Source organism: Haliaeetus leucocephalus, unplaced genomic scaffold (assembly GCF_000737465.1).
Source record: "Haliaeetus leucocephalus isolate CR32 unplaced genomic scaffold, Haliaeetus_leucocephalus-4.0 Scaffold1000, whole genome shotgun sequence".
NCBI classification, from domain to species: domain Eukaryota; kingdom Metazoa; phylum Chordata; class Aves; order Accipitriformes; family Accipitridae; genus Haliaeetus; species Haliaeetus leucocephalus.
In genome coordinates this window covers 1927552-1943549 of record NW_010973436.1, presented here as the reverse complement: position 1 = coordinate 1943549, position 15998 = coordinate 1927552, and the positions used below count along the sequence as shown (strand labels likewise).

General features: G+C 50.9%; 2 protein-coding genes across 2 annotated transcripts; one reads left to right on the top strand and one right to left on the bottom strand.

The window, feature by feature from the left end:
- The first annotated feature begins 5388 nt into the window (after window positions 1-5388).
- On the top strand, window positions 5389-7201 carry KCNA10 (potassium voltage-gated channel, shaker-related subfamily, member 10). Its single transcript, XM_010584601.1, has one exon. The coding sequence runs from the start codon at window positions 5462-5464 to the stop codon at window positions 7010-7012; it is 1551 nt and encodes a 516-aa protein (XP_010582903.1). The 5' UTR covers window positions 5389-5461; the 3' UTR covers window positions 7013-7201.
- Window positions 7202-11806: 4605 nt separating this feature from the next.
- Window positions 11807-15600, bottom strand: LOC104842332 (embryonic pepsinogen). Its single transcript, XM_010584600.1, has 9 exons — window positions 15545-15600; window positions 15058-15220; window positions 14630-14747; window positions 14014-14132; window positions 13702-13901; window positions 13139-13252; window positions 12493-12637; window positions 12138-12236; window positions 11807-11944 (listed from the first exon to the last, which is right to left on the bottom strand). The coding sequence occupies exons 1-9, from the start codon at window positions 15598-15600 to the stop codon at window positions 11807-11809; spliced, it is 1152 nt and encodes a 383-aa protein (XP_010582902.1).
- Between the last annotated feature and the right edge of the window lie 398 nt (window positions 15601-15998).

Sequence of the window (15998 nt, the reverse complement as noted above, 5' to 3'; positions counted from 1 at the left end):
CAAACGCCATCACCCTGTGGTCGAAACCATCCCAAAGCTGGATTTGGAGAGGAGATGGGCACAGGCTGAGGCTGAATTTAGGTGCCAGGAACATCAATTTAATGCCTTTTTATTAGTAGATCTCCAGCTACCTCACCAGAGGTGGGTAAATATAAGCACTGTAGTCTATAGGGGTGCAGAAGAGGGTCTATAAAATGATAACCCAACCCTGAAGGGCCTGATCAAAGGTCTGGATAATTTCATGTCCTGTTTCCATTGCAGATGGCCAGAGAGGAGCATAAGACGCTGCAAGCCAGCGGGTCCCAGGCTCTCCTCCGGGACGGGGTGGTTTAATGTGCTCATTAACATCACAGGGGGAGAAATAGCTCAGAGGACAGAAAAGGATGCTGGAGGGAGGGAAATTGAGGTGACCGGGTCCCTCAAGAGCAAAGGAACGTCACCGTGGAGGAATTCAGGCTGAAGCACATGGGTAGAAATGTGCCACCCCCTCCTCTGCTTTCCCCAAATGCGGAGGCCTGGGAGGAGGAGGAGGAGATGAAGGAGGAAAAGGAGGAAGAAGGTGGGAAGGTAACCTGGGTGAAGGTAAAGGTGGAACCCAGCCCTGTCTGAGGCCACCCAATAGGGATGAAACCACCCTGGATCACCCAAGGCAAGGATGCCCATCAGCATAGCAAGCCCCGGAAAGGAAAGAAAGAAAAAATGGGGGAAGTAAAAAAAAAAAAAAAAAATCCAGTTATTTCAGTGAATCGTGCCAACCTGCCTGGTCCCGTCCACCCAGGGCATTTATTTATTTATTTATCACCAGAGGTTATAAGCCCAGCAGTGCTGGGGTCTGAGCCAGAGGCCGGCCGGCAGCCAGGTGTGAGGAAGGGGCACGTCCCCTCTCTCCCTCGTCCCCCGCCGATGCCCTCCACAGGGCTATGCCAGCCATACCTGCTGCTGCAACCCATCCCAGCCACCCCGGGGGGGGACGGAGATGTCCCATGTGGCGGTGGCACCATGGCCGTCCCCTCGTGGAAAGGAGTCCGCTGTCCCCACGGCCACAGGCAAGAGGTAGGTGGGCGACGGGGGATGCTCCAACCCTTGGGCTTTCCTCTCCCCTCCTCTTTTTAATATCATTATTTTATATTAATAATAAAAAGAGCCCTATCGCCTGCTGTAAATCTCTCTCCCGGTGCCAGCGGCGTGCGGGTCCCCACCCCCCCTCTCCGCCTCCCTCCCAGGGACCGGCTCAGACCTCACCACATCACGGACAAGACTTGTCCTCGCTGGACCATCCGGAGCATTATTGGGGATTAAAGGTGGCATCCTCCAGAAGGGCACGTCCTCCCCTGTCTCGCTCGCTGACGAGTGGGTGGGGGCAGGAGGTGGGTGGCCGGGTCCCCTTTCCCCAGGCGAGTGGGGCATGGGGACAGGGTGTCCCTTGCACCCTGCCAGCCCCCTTTCCTGATGGACTCCCGGCTCTTTTTAGGGTCCCCAAAGCAATGGCAGGGCCGAGGCTCCAAACCACACCGGATCCTGCCGCTGTGCCTGCCAAAGCCCGTCCCTGGCGCGCTGGGCTGCCAATTATACAGTGAATCAAATAGAGAAGAGCCTTTTAAATGACATTGCCTGCGTTATCCCAGAGGGACCTTTCAAGGGTATGGCTGGACTTTTTTTTTTTTTTATCTCAGCTTTCCCTACACATCCCTATGTGTGTTTAATAACTCTCTTCCCAGATGCAGAGAGCATTGGTACTTCCATGCCTTGTGCGGGTAAGTCCCCGTAGCTGACGGCGTGGGAGGGCTACAGGAGGAATCGCCTCCTTTCTCATCCCCATACAGGGGTGGTGGGGAGGGGATGGAAGGGGAGAGAGGCTCAGCATCTCTGATTTTCTAGAAAAACCTTGAAAATGGCCATTGTTCATCCCAGGAGTACGAGGAGTCACTGGGGATGAAAGGATGATGGGTGGAAGGCAGAAGGGAATTGCAGACAGGGAGGTTTTGATGGTTGCAGAGGGGCTGGTGGAAACCACAGCCCCCATTTACTGGGATGAGATGGGCAAAACACAAACTCTCCGTCAAAATGACCTTTCTCTTTCACCATCTCTCTCCCTTGCTTGTTTTTTTTTTTATTATTTTTCCCCAGCCAGGGATTTCAGCTGAAGGGTATTAGTTAATCAGATTCTGGGAAGCAGATGTTAGGTGATTTAGGAGGAAAAAATGAGGCAACTTTCTAGTTCAAGCCTCCTCTGGAGCCCAGACCGTGCATTGCAAAGCTTCGGGAGGATGTTTTGTGGCTTCGGGCAGTGCCATTCATTTTAGTCTAAATTTAAAATGAGATGGATGAGGTGGTCTGGGGGTTTGGGGACAGATGGGGCACCTACCTCCGGTGTCAGGGACAGGCAGACATCAGCACGTCTGGGGGCTTTGAAGGCAGAAAAAGGAAAGTCAGACCCCTGCTTCCCTTGGGCAGCTGCCCCAGGGGCTTGAAATGGAGCTAAAAAGCACTTTTCCATGTCCCAGTGGGGAGGATGAGCACAACTTTCCACTCTCAACCCTGACAATGACATGCAAATCGTCCTGTCATAGCTTCATGCCTCAGTTTCCCCATGAGGGATGATGCTGGGGGGCTCAGTTTGATGTGCATGGGGGCTCCAGAGCAAAGCCAGATTTCAAGATATCATGATTTCTTCTGTGACCGAAAGTCTCTAGCTGAAGCCGTCCTACCAAGCAAGGGCTGGGGAATTGTCTTGCCCTCAGTGCCAGCGTGCAGTATTAAGAGTTAAGTGCACTTAATGCTTAAAATACCAAGATCATCTCACGGCGCTGACTTAGGATGCAGTTTCATGGTCAGCTTTAGCTACTCTAGCTTTGCTTCACTGTCGAAAGAAGCTCCTGAGCACGTGGTCCCCTCCGGGCTCTCCCACCAGGACAGAGGTGCGGTGGGTCAGGTCAGCTCACCCATCCAGCTGAACACTAAACTCTCCCACTCCCCTGATTCAAGCTGATTTTCTTTATTTTTTACTGATTTAAAAATCCTTTGGGGGGGATATATTACTAAAAAATAAGAACAAAAGAGGGCAAAGATATGTGCTGCTTTTCCTTTTTTCTTTAATGCTTATTTTTCCCTCGAAAGATTCAAAAGAGCTTTGTTTGGGCTGGGCTTATCGCAGTATCCCTTTGCCTGCCTCCTGATGCTATGTGGGTGCTGAAATGTGAGTTATCTGCAGCTCTCAGCTGCTGTCTCCCCACAGAGGTTGTGTTGCACTTTCTGCATCCCCCCTTGCTCTGATGCTACATCTCACCCTACCCCCAACAGCTTTTCAACAGAGCCACCGAAAAGTCAAGCCTGAGCTGAATCCGGCCCCACGGAGAGCTGCTGAGCCTTAGGCATGCCTGGGCAGGACATCGCTGGGGCTGGAGGACTCGGTTTTGGAGGCATTGGGGCTCCTCAGCTTTGCAGCACGTCGCTTTGGGGGGCAAAACCTACTGCTGCTGCTTCATCCAGGCATCATTTCTGCCCCGTTGCCCCAAATGTTCATCTCTAAATGTCTCCCAAGTGGGAAAATTGGCACAAAACCGGCCAGAAGCAGCTCTGTAGAGATGGATGCCTAAGAACAGCCACACTCCATGGCTTTTTTTAAGCAAAGAAACATGATCTTTTGAGTAGCTTATGATAAATTGTGGGATTTGTCCCCAAATCCAGAATCTTATGACTCTGCTGAGGAAAGAGCGAGGTTGAGCCCTTGTCTGGGATATGGATGCTAGCTCCTGTATTAAGTTTTGCTTTTGGGGTTATAATGCTGAGAGCAGAAGAGGGAGGATTTGTAGCAAGCTGGGATGTTAACATCTACTTCTGCAACGGATTTGGGTTTCTAGCTTGTCCTACCCAACTTCACCAGCAGTACATCAGCATGGATGGATGAGTCCGCTTCTGGGGAAAGGGGAAGGAAAAACTTCAGAGCCCCAAATGGCTTCAGTTAAATAGGGAGGTTGAGGCACCGGGTGCAGCTCAGTCCCCGTGGACAGGATGGGTCCCCTCCCAGCACCTGGTTGCATGAAGCAAAGCCTGCAGTGGAGAGCATCCCCTTCACAGGACCGGCTCCAGCGCCGCTGCTGCTCCATGCAGACGTGGCCTAAATTGCATTGCTATTCTTGGCAGTTGAGGGCATTTGGGGTTTTTTCGCTCCCTCTCTCTGAACTTTGCTGGGTAAGAAAGCCAGTGTGCCCTTGGTGATTAGCAGTCACGCAGAGCAGCTCTGCATGTCCTTCTGTGGTTTCTCATGTCCAGAAAACACATCTGGGGGGGACAGAGCTGGAAGGGAAATAAATCAGGGGGTTGAATTTACTTGAAAAGTGCATTTGGGGGCAAATCGCCCTAGAACCATTCCCCATCAACCTCTAATTTCTGTTCATGCTTCTCCCTGAGGCAGGACAGGTAATTTCCCAGCTCTGTAACTTGGCCTGGTCCCTGGGCTCCTCTTTGACTTTGCCTCCAAGTTCAGTACAGCAGCAGCGGCGTGTCGGGAAGACGTGCACCCAGGAGTTTTTGGGGATGTGGTGCCCATTGCTGAGTGCCTGATAGAGCCGGTCTGGGAGAAAACTCCAGCCATGGCCTGAAAGATGCTCTCCAAGTGACCTGAGCGCTTAGTCCTCGTCTTCTTCCTATGGCTGGGAATATCAGGTCTACCATGAAGGAGGCCTAGGAGAGCTCTGGAGGACATCACCTCACCCACTGCCTGCCCCAAAATCTGGATCAAGACAAGGGGTCCCCATTCGTACCCTTCTTCACACAGAGCAAAGGGGTTCTCCAGGGTTGGTGGACACGTCCTTCTCCTCCTGACCTGCCTTCATCATGGACTGCACTCCCCAAATCCCAGCGTGGTCCCTAGTTTGGGAACTGCTTTCCGAACACCAGTTGACCCAGCTGCAACGTGCCCAGGACCTCCTGGGGTTTGACCCAATGCCTCTCCCAGCTGGAGCAAAGGCAGCTGTCAACCAGGACACCCATGTTTAATACCTCCAAATCCTGCTCCAAATTCTGGACCCACACCTGGAAATGTCTGAAATGACCCCTTACTCTGCAGGGCTGGGATTGCTGGGGAAAGTCTGGGTGGGACACCTGGGTTCATCCCCATCCTCTGCTACTGCCTGACCTTTTATCCTTGGGTGCTGTAAATGGTATTGGGAGGTTTAATGATGATAATGAAGCCATGCCAAAAGGGCTTGCAGGATTCAGAGATGAATGACTTGCTGGAAGTATAAGGTTTTGCCGGTCAATGAAATTAATGTTTCCATTAAAAAAACACAGGGTTTTCTGACCTCAGGTTTGTTTTATTCTTTTCAGTCGAGCTAAGTGATACACATGCACAATTCAGCTCTGTCTCCCTGTCCGTTCACTTGCAGATCCTCATAGCGTGGGAGAGACGCAAGCTGCCGGCATCCGACCCGAGGATTTATGCTGCTAATCTGATTAGTGTATGATGGACGTGTCCAGTTGGAAGGAGATGGAGGTGGCACTAGTCAGTTTTGACAACACTGATCAGATCGTGGAGGATCCCTGTTATTCAAATGACCTCAGCCCTGCCAGCCAGTCGCGGAAAGGCCATCCCAGCTGCGCCAACCTCCTCTCCAACTTGAGAATCCTCATCAACAGCGAAAACGCCAACAATGAGACCATTTTCTCCAGGTTCTCTGCCGAGTTCAGTGAGCACCTGGTGGGGGAGAGGGTGGGCATGGATGAGGGGGACCAACGAGTCATCATCAACATCGCTGGGCTGAGGTTTGAGACACGGCTCAAGACCCTCAACCAGTTCCCTGAGACCTTGCTTGGGGACCCGGAAAAGAGGATGCGTTACTTCGACTCCATGAGGAATGAATATTTCTTCGATAGGAACAGGCCCAGTTTTGATGGGATCCTGTACTATTACCAGTCAGGAGGGAAAATACGGCGCCCGGCCAACGTCCCCATTGATGTCTTTGCTGATGAAATCACCTTCTATGAGCTGGGTGATGAAGCCATGGACCAGTTCAGGGAGGATGAAGGGTTCATCAAGGACCCTGAGACCCTTTTACCAACCAATGACTTTCATAGGCAATTCTGGCTGCTCTTCGAGTACCCTGAAAGCTCCAGTGCAGCCAGGGGTGTAGCTTTGGTCTCCGTCCTGGTCATTGTCATCTCCATCATCATCTTCTGCATGGAGACCTTGCCGGAGTTCAGGGAGGAAAGGGAGTTTAAGTCCACCCAGGAGCTTTCTAAGAATCTGACAGACACCTTGCTGGCCCACAGTACCTTCACAGACCCTTTCTTCGTCATAGAGACTGCGTGCATCATCTGGTTCTCCTTCGAGCTGTTCGTCCGGTTCATCGTGTGCCCCAGCAAGACTGAGTTCTTCAGGAACATCATGAACATTATTGACATTGTGTCCATCATCCCCTACTTCGTGACGCTCACCACCGAGCTGATCCAGCAGAGCGAACTCAACGGGCAGCAGAACATGTCCTTGGCCATCCTGAGGATCATCCGGCTGGTCAGGGTCTTCCGCATCTTCAAGCTCTCCCGGCACTCCAAGGGGCTGCAGATCCTGGGGCAGACCCTCAAGGCCAGCATGCGGGAGCTGGGCTTGCTCATCTTCTTCCTCTTCATCGGTGTCATCCTCTTCTCCAGCGCCGTCTACTTTGCAGAAGTGGATGAGCCGCAGTCCCATTTCTCCAGCATCCCCGACGGCTTCTGGTGGGCCGTGGTCACGATGACGACTGTTGGCTATGGAGACATGTGTCCCACCACCTTGGGTGGGAAGATCGTGGGGACTCTGTGCGCCATTGCAGGGGTACTGACCATTGCACTGCCCGTGCCCGTCATCGTCTCGAACTTCAACTATTTCTACCACAGGGAGACAGAGAACGAAGAGAAGCAAATTCTGCCCGGGGAGGTGGAGCGAATACTCACCAGCGTGGTGACGGGAACCGGCAGCATGGAGTCACTCAATAAGACCAATGGGGGTTACCCTCGAGACAAGGCCAAAAAATGATGGTCAAGGCCATGACGGGACTGGGCACTGTCAGGTGGGATTGGCTGGATAAGGTATAAAACATCTGCACGCTGTGATTTTTTTTTTTAAACCAAATGTGCTGCTGCTTCTTTTTTTTTTTTTTCTAGACATTTTTCAATCTCTGATTTCTTGTGGCTATTCAAATAAATACCATCTTTCTTATCTCTCTTCCCTGCCCACCAGTCTGGTTTTTATGATTTGATGCTCATCTGCTTGACATTAACTTCTCTGTCCATGGTGTCAGAGCGGAGTTTCCCATATACAGAGATTTCCCCCATTTACCAGAGGGGAAAAAAAGGGCAAAATGATGTGAAATGCTTTGCTTGGTGGTACCCAGCTGTCCAAGGATGAAGATGGGTCCAGCTCCCTGCTTTTCTTAATCCTTTTTAAATAGTTCCTTCCCACCCACCACTCAGGATCTGGGGGCTGACCAATTCCCAGATCTGGGACTGCTCTGGCTGAAAAATAAGCTGGCAAAAAAAAATTAAAAGTTATATTTCTGGATGACTTCCCTGGTCTGCCTGCCTAAATAATTTGGCTGGCACAGCAGGGTGGGCAGTGATGGATGGGACCAAGCCACCAGGTGAGGGGATTAGGAGGAGAGGGATGGTGACCAGTCATGGTGGCATGGCCACCAAAAAAGATCCAGGGTACCGTGGCTCAACACCCACTGGGGCTTCTGATGGAAAACTGTGCTCTGAGAGAGGGAAGGGGATTTGTTCTGCAACAAATGCTTGTCTCAGGGGTTATCTGGTGTACAAGTGCCCTTGGGGACGAGCCACCATGACCTTGTAGCTTTTATTGTCACTTATGTTGCTGCAAATGGGCACAGACTAATGAGGGCTGACGTTCCCGACAGCTCGGCTTTGCGTTGTAAAAAGGCACTTCTGGTTTTCTAAAACATGCAAATTTCCATCAGCAATTCTGATGGGAGAAACCAGCAACAGATCATTTTGCCGTTCTCTCTAATGCCAGCAGGTTTCCTTCCGACAAAAACATTTTGTTCCAACTTCACTGTTTCACTTGGCTTTTTTTGATGTTTCTGCCTACATTAAAATCACAGTTTCTCATGCAGTGTCTACACATCCGCTTTTATATCCCACATCTGTTATACTTGATGTCTCATCTCCTAAAGGTTCGACATGATCATTACACAATGTGCCAGCATCTCTGGTTTGCAGTTTCATTCAGAAAGGAACGGTGAAAGATGGATTTTTTTAATTCCTGGTCTGATGGAAAATGTGAGTTTGGGCTTGCTGGGATTTTCCCCATGGCAGAAATCCTGCAACCCTGGTCTGGGGGGTTGTAATTTTGGGACTGGGTTTTTTTTGTGGACTGTCTTTCTGCAGTGAGGTCTTTTGCACTTCAGGGAGATGGATCTAGGACATGACCAGAACAGCTCCTTCAGGAGAGGTTTTTTTTCCCTCTGGGACAAATCCCACTTTTCACCTGCTCTCCATGTTTTTTTCCCATCCCTCCATCATCTTCTTCCCCACCCCATCCCTTGTAACCCCCAGATCATCATCCTCGACAGGAGGAGGAGCTGGGAGAGCTATTTAATCTCCTTCCCACTGTGTTCAAGTTCTCACCATCTGTGGGGATGGCTGCAGGAGGCACAGCTGGGCACAGCTGGAGACCAGCACCCTGAGACATCCCCAGCTCCTCTCCATTCACCCCTGAATTCTCTCCAGCAGCTCTGCCACATCACTCTCTTTATTTCATAGCAGGTTCTTTCTCCTTTTCCTCTAGAAAGCTTGAACTTTTTACATTGTTTTATTTTTTTGGCACTCCCCAAACTGCACTCCCAGCCTGTCAAAGCTGAAGCACTTTTGGTGTTTATTCCTTGGAAGTCACCATGAGAAACACTGGTGAAAAGGTTTGGGTTGGGAAACATTCAGCCTGCTCGCTATAAGCACATCTTCACTGCTCCTGCTCCCTTAGCAAATGGAGACCAAAATGGTGCTGGGATGGATGGATGGATAGATGGATGGATGGATGGATGGATGGATGGAAGGACGAACAACCTGATTCTTATTAACTTGTAAACTTTATTCTCAAATAAAAGAATAGATGCTTCAATGTCTGGCATGCAGAAAATGTTGTTTATTTGGACTCAACCTTTTGTTCTTGGCTTTGTGCTGTTCCACAGGAGCTGGTCCCCAACTGGGAATCATCAGGTGGGGGGGTTGAGACATGGGACCTAATAGATCTGCAGATCTGTGAGCTGAGGACAAACTTTGCAGGGGTTTCCCCAGTACTTTGGCTTACACTGTCCATTGCAGGAGGCCAGGTCCAAGGGGGATCCTTGATTTATACTGTGAGGATGGGGTCAGAGGCATTAAGCCTCTCCAGACACATTAGCTTATTTCCAATTTATCCTGAAGTGAAGAGGAGGAAAACCAGGCTATGAATACGAAGTGTCAACCCTCAGCTGGTGCTTGATAAATACCTGCCAGCAAATCCATTTTCCTGCACAATTTGCAGCTTAGTGTCTTCCCAAATACAGGCCCAAAGCTCAATGAAATCCATAAAAGGCTCTTATTAACTGTACTATTCTTGAGTCGAGCCCTAATGAGCCAATCTGTCATGTCCTCTAGCACACAGGCTGAATTCCCACTTGAAATTTTGTACCACTACAAAAAAGCTATAAAGAAGACAAGAAACCTCTTGGCTTTATCAGAAAAATGTCCTGGCTGCTTTTTATCCCTGGAGCAAGTTGGAACCTGTGGCCATGTGTGAAATATTTGTCAGCTAGAAGCATGTCCCTCCTCCTTTGAGCTGAAATTTCCAAGCAAGCTCTGGAGCATCCTTTTGCGACCAGACAGGTATTTCTGCGCTTCCCCAATGCACAGGAGTACAGTTTTGGCACCACAGCCACAAGATGGCACTCCAGGATAGACATTTCCCTGGACATAGTCCAGATGTGTTTCTCCCTCTCTAATTCATGCTTGGAAGCTTTTAGCTGGTTTGTTTCTTTATTGCATGTGTGAACACAGATGTGGGAAGGGACGGCTTTGGCCATGGGGGATGGTCTCATGGAGGAAGGCCATTGCAGGGTGGCATTTGCCTGGGACTCTTGGCACCAGTGCAGAATAGCCATGCCAGGAGGGTTTAGAAGCTGCCTCCTGGTACAGTGTTTGCGCTGTTGGTCCTGCCTAGGACAAGGACATGGCTTCCCTCTCCCATCCTACTCACCGAGAGCACAGCTACGGCCCTTGGGTGCTCCTGCTGGGTCTTGTCCATCCTGGCAGGGGCTGGCCCATGGGTTGCTGATCCTCGGAGCCATGGTTCCCACTGCATCACACTCATTTCTTGTTGCTCATAACAATGAGAAAATTCCTGTAATGGAGCCAAGATAAAGTCCCGTCTGCCCAAAATCTGGGCTTGGGTCTCTCTTGGGCACAAGGGATTCCCACCCGCTGGGGCTGAGTGACCCAGGGCTGTGTGAGCTCAGGGAGCTGGGTGGGAATAAATCACTTTCCATCACCCCACATCATATACTCCTTTATAATCAGCTCAAGGAAAGGGCAACTTTTGCATGGTGAGAGGAGAGAAAAATTAATTTCCAATCCCAGTCTCCTGGATCTCTCCCTCTGCATCCCTGTTCCCATCGGGTAAGAAATTGCTGGGCCCCATCAGTGATGAAGCCTCATTTATCAATAAATAATGCAAATGCAGGGACTCTGGGATCTCTCTCCCGGCCACCTGCTGAGAGCTTTCACTGCAGCTGCTCGGGAGGAAGGAGGCAGCCTCCATTTTTAATAGGATTTTATATGGATGGAGGTAATTTCCTTTTCAAAAATGGGAACTGTTACTTTAGAGGAGTGAAACAAAATTAGAGAAGGAACCATCCTGACTATTATAAGGGAAAATGATCATAAAAAAAATATATTATGCTTTGGTGGGCTTTTTGCACATTCATAAAGACTGTAATTGAGGACTAGCTGGTGTTTCTAGGGTCTTAGTGACCATCTCATAGCACAGACTGGTTCCTTATTGGGAAAGGGGCATTTAATTGAGATTCTTTATGGGGAAACAACTAAGTGTAACTGGATTGTTCTAAACTATGGAAACTGAAATAAGACATCACCTCTACACATGCGTAGCTGTCAATGTGCTTTTGTAAAAGCCTCACAATGGGAGGGCACGCATCGGGTCAGAGCCATCTCCTGCCCTGCTTTCTTGGGCCGGCAGTCCAAGAGAAATGTCCAGCCAAGCCACATCCTCCTGGGGGCGTCACTGCCCTGAGATGTCTTTGCGCTATCAGACATCATGTAGGGAACACGGGGGCAAACCTTGAGCCCAGGGATGGGGGACCTACCAGGTGAGCTGCTGGTGGTACATGATTGTGGGTCTGCAGGGATCTGCTCTGAGACAGGCTGTGTCTGGGATGGTGAGTTCATCCTGCCTGGATGGAAATTTGGGGTTTCCAGCATCACTCATTTGATGTAGCTCCAATAAAAGAGTCAATCTTGACTTCCTAGGGACCCACCCCTCAGCCCCTGCAGGCTATGACCACAGCTCCCAAAGGCCTTAGTCAACACTGTGTTGACCAAATGCTCCTTAGCCTCCACGAAGCAGCAAATGTATGACAGCTTCTTCCTAATTCCTGCCATTTTATCACAAATAAATGTGCAGCCACCAACTCTGAACCATCAACACTTTATTTGTGTGTGAGTGAGAGATTCCTTGGGGATCTCTTGCCACGCCAAAAAACATGGTTATGGTCTGGTTGCGCGATGAAACTACAGCACCGCTGGCATTGTGGTGGATCTAAATAGCCTTGGCCAGTCCAACTCGGTTGTTGGCCCGGTCAAAGATGCTGTAGTACACCCTGATGAAGACATCTCCCAAGATCCAGAGGTCCCCAGAGGTATTCTGGAAGCTGCTGATGCAAGGTCCTTGGTCATTCTGCATTTGAGCAAGAAAACGCAAATGGGGGAAATGTGGGCTAGTATTTTTGCTTGCATTGCTCTGGAGGCCCATGGCCATCCATCCCCTGTCTCCCATGGGAATGGGAGAAGCCAAAGTGACCAGAGCCAGTGGAGAAAGTAGAAGGACTGAGAGAGGCTCCTGAAACCAGGACCACCTGGTTCCCCCTTACCTGCTCAATGTAAGCCAAGGCAGACACAGGATACTGAACCCCATCGATGACAAAGATGACATCAGGCATGGTGGAAATGGAGCTGCAGTTCACGATGTACTGCAGAGAGCAAAGAGGCTCTTAGGTGAGAAACAACATGTTCACAGGGTGAGGAGTGAAGGGTTTTGATTTCACCAGTATAAACTAGCGACTAGGAGTGTCTCATGGTGATCTCTGTTGGAGGTATCAGAGGAGCAGGGCTGGTTTGCCATGAGCAGAGATGCAATTTCCCTGTGTGTGGAAGCAGACTGGGCGCTGGGCTCGGCAGTGCCAGGCTGCCTCCAGGGCAAGCAGAGCAAGCCGTGGGTGCTCTTACCTCTCCATACGTGTCCTGCCTGGCCCCAACTGCACTCTGGATGTTACTAATGCCGGAGGGTGGCCCAGCCACAAGGGAAGTGCCAGTGTCAACGATGGCTTGGCAGCCACCACTGCATGCAATCTCCTGGCTGTTCACGATGATGCTGGGGGGGACAAACAAACACAGGGCTGCTAAATAACCAGCCAGGTCTTAGTGATGTTTTCAAACTTCTTTTATAAGAGTTAAAGCAGGGTAACCCAAAGTGCTGCCCTTGAGCCTTTTGCTTCTTGGAGTTTGCAATGCCAGCAGGTATCACAGCCCCTATTGCACACATAGGCACTGAAGCACTGAACACAACCCAGCAGTTGGGACCCAACCAAGCCCAACAAAGTAGTTTTTGTAGCATAATTTTGCTCTACTCATCACCAGAGACGTCCCCAATAGCACAGGCTTTGTACAGAGAACTAGGCTGTGTCCAAGGCACAAAGCATTCCTATTTTGGGTGGCAGTTACCAAAGTACTATGGATTTTGGCCTTAACCTTCTGCATCCCACAGCCGTGGGGTGTTAGATGCCAGTGGAAAGCCTCTGTTGTTGATGGGTCCAAGGTCTCTTTAGAAATGATGGTTAGAAATGAACATAGACCAGCAGAGCTGTTTTGTTACCTGTCCATGGAGATCTGCCAGTAGCCTTGGTAAGAGACGAAGATCCAGTTGATGGAGCCGGTGAAATAAGACTCATCTATTCCCCCAAAGATGACCACACTCCCTGTTGTCTCTCTGGATGTTGCAGAGAAGAAAAACAGTGGAGGGTTTGCCATGTGGCTTCAGTGCAGGTAGCTTAAAACAACAGGGCTGTGTGTCCCGTGGGGTGAGATGCTGCTTGCGATGCCACAGTCGCATCCGCTCCCCTCCTCATTATAGAGCATCAGCAAGGCAGTGGTACAACAGCAGTGTGTGCCAGGTCCTTTGGACCCAGAAAAAAGGGCAAGAGGGAGCCATGGTGGAAGCATGTGCCTGGAAACTAGAGAGGTTTCCCTGCAAGCCATAAGCTCCCCAGTGAGTCTGGTGGCCACCTGCTATGAGCCCCCCAGCCTTTGCATGTCATGACACAGAGACAACTGGATGGCAGCAGTGACAGTGGAGAAGCTGGAGCCACCAGCAAATGCAATGATCAGCATAAGCTGCATCTGCTACCTTCTCCAGCCCTTGAGACCCACATGGCTTACCGGGACAGATAGACTGAAAAGAGGTTCTCCTCCAGCAAGCTCTCATTCACCAAGTTATCAAACACCGGTGTGATGCCATCAGCAGCCAGATTTGGGTAGCCCAAGCCCAGGACCCCATCAAATTTGACATGGACAAAGAATTGGCCAGGCTCAGTGGTGCTCAAGCCGAAGAGCTGGTTGGTGTCCACCAGCGATGCAACCTAGGGACAGGGAGCATGCCGTAAGATCTGGATCAGGCACTGCAATATTGATGTTAATCAGGTGGAGAAGGCACAAAGGACCTCCCACTGGAAATGTCATCGTGACACTCACGGTGACGGTGTCAGAGCCCACGATGCCCTCCATGTTGCCAGTGCCATACTGAATAGACAAGTTTTGCCCTGTGCTTTTGTAGGTGGAGGACTGTGATGGGTTAAACATCTGGTGGTTTTCTAGAAGGTAAGTAGGAAAATCAGAAATTAAGACTTTCGGCAAGGCTGAGCCATAAGGGAAGTGTGGGAGGAGGAACCCTGCTGAACTGCAGTTTAGATAGACCTGCCATTTATTACCCCGCTTTCAGGAACAATTTAGCTGTGAGCATTTGCTGTACATCCCTGCCTCTCCTCCAGCAACCAGGGATGCACAGGAAATCCCATCACCTCTTTGGAGAGATGGGGAAACTGAGGCACTGAGCACTAAGCACATCACCCTGTGGAGTACAGCACTGAGTAGGTCCTACACCCCAAATACTCATCTCTCCGGGGCATTTTACAGATGCTATGGACCCAGCACCATGGGGTCTGCTTGTTGCACTGGCTAGGTGGCCCCTGGTTCCCTGGCAATGTCACCCCAATCTTTGGGCTCCATTGTGCAGTTATAAGCCCAGGACATGCTGCTGGACCCAGCTCTGCCAAAACAGGGAGCCCTGCCTGCTCCTTTGCCTACTTACGGCAAGCCAGGCTGGTGCAGGAGATGGAGGGAACCCAGAGGTTGGAGGAGCCAGTATCAAAGACCACGGTGAAGTCCTGTGGTGGGGTGCCGATGGAGATGGTCCCGTAGTACTCCATCTGTGAAGCAGCAGGAGCAAAGATTGCTTTTAAGGCATGAAACCAGACCTGGAGCTTCCCCAGGCTTTCAGCCTGCGTGGTCCCCTTTTCATGGGGACACCCTGCCTCTAGCAGAGATGCTGTGAAGGACATTTCAGTGTCCTGGATCCATCCAAGGCCACCAGCGTGGGCAGGAAGGGGCAAAGGATGTGAGCTGAAGGCTTTGGGGTAAAAGGAATGGGGTTTGGTCCATGCACAGAACAGACGTGGGGATGGGTGTCCCACAAACCACGCCAGGGCTGCACCGTTGGGGGACAAAGCCAACACTCACATCGAGGGTGTTCAGCAGGGGTTCAGTGGCCACTTCAGTCCCGTTGGGAAAAGCATGTGGGAATTTGGTGCCGATGTTGTAGTGGTGATGCTGGAAGAAGTGGTGCAGCAAACCCTTCTCCCTGAGGACCTCCCTCAGCTTCTTCCCCCTTTCCAAGGGCAGCCTGGCACAAGCACCAAGGAAGAAATAAGTTAGGATTTAGCTGCCTGCCGCTCCTGCAGGCAACGTTTGACACCTTCAATATTTGTGCTGATCTAACAGCAGAAGCAGAGCAGACTCCCCCAAAACACTGAGTCAGGAGGATTTCTGCAAAACACCAAAGCAGGTCTAGAAAACCAGGCCCCCCCGCCCCCCAGGCCCCTCCACCTCCTCTGCACCCCTGGAGCAGCTTTCTCAGACCTCAAAGCCATTAAAAAGCTCTGAGTGCTCATTTTCCCCCTTCACCTTGAATCGAGTGGCCCGTAAGAGTGATGCTGTGGTGACTTACCTGGTGATGCCCTGGGAGAGGACAGAGGCAGCGCAGAGAAACACAAGGAACCGCATCATGCCGGGTCTGCCAGGGCAAACGCCTGACGGTTTATATAGCCCCTGCGCACCCCACCTGCGGTGCCAAGAGCTGCCAGGGCCGCCACTGTGCTGTGTCCCCCCCAGTGGGCACGCAGCCAAGGGAGGTGACACCCAGGGACCGAAGGACATGGCAAACATTGGCTAATATCAATACGTCACCTGGCAAGGTGAGGGGACGATCACAGCGTGCAGACCATAATACCCTACTGCAGACCCCGTGCTTTCCCCTGTATCCCCCCTCCAAACCCTCCATCCTTTAGCACCCCAAATCCATCATGACCAGACACTGCCTGTTTGTGGGCATCATTTTGACTTTTCATTTTGGCATTTTGGCATCCAAAGCCATTGCAAGGAGCAGTGCCCCTCCCCCCCCC

Excerpts from the sequence above, each read along its gene's own strand:
- KCNA10 (XM_010584601.1), top strand. The coding sequence starts at position 5,462 with ATGATGGACGTGTCCAGTTGGAAGGAGATGGAGGTGGCACTAGTCAGT.
- LOC104842332 (XM_010584600.1), bottom strand. The coding sequence starts at position 15,600 with ATGCGGTTCCTTGTGTTTCTCTGCGCTGCCTCTGTCCTCTCCCAGGGC. Across the intron at positions 14,133-14,629 it reads CTGCACCAGCCTGGCTTGCC|AAAACCACCAGATGTTTAAC; the intron begins GTAAGTAGGCAA and ends CTTACCTTCTAG. Across the intron at positions 12,638-13,138 it reads TGGCAGATCTCCATGGACAG|CATCATCGTGAACAGCCAGG; the intron begins GTAACAAAACAG and ends TGTCCCCCCCAG.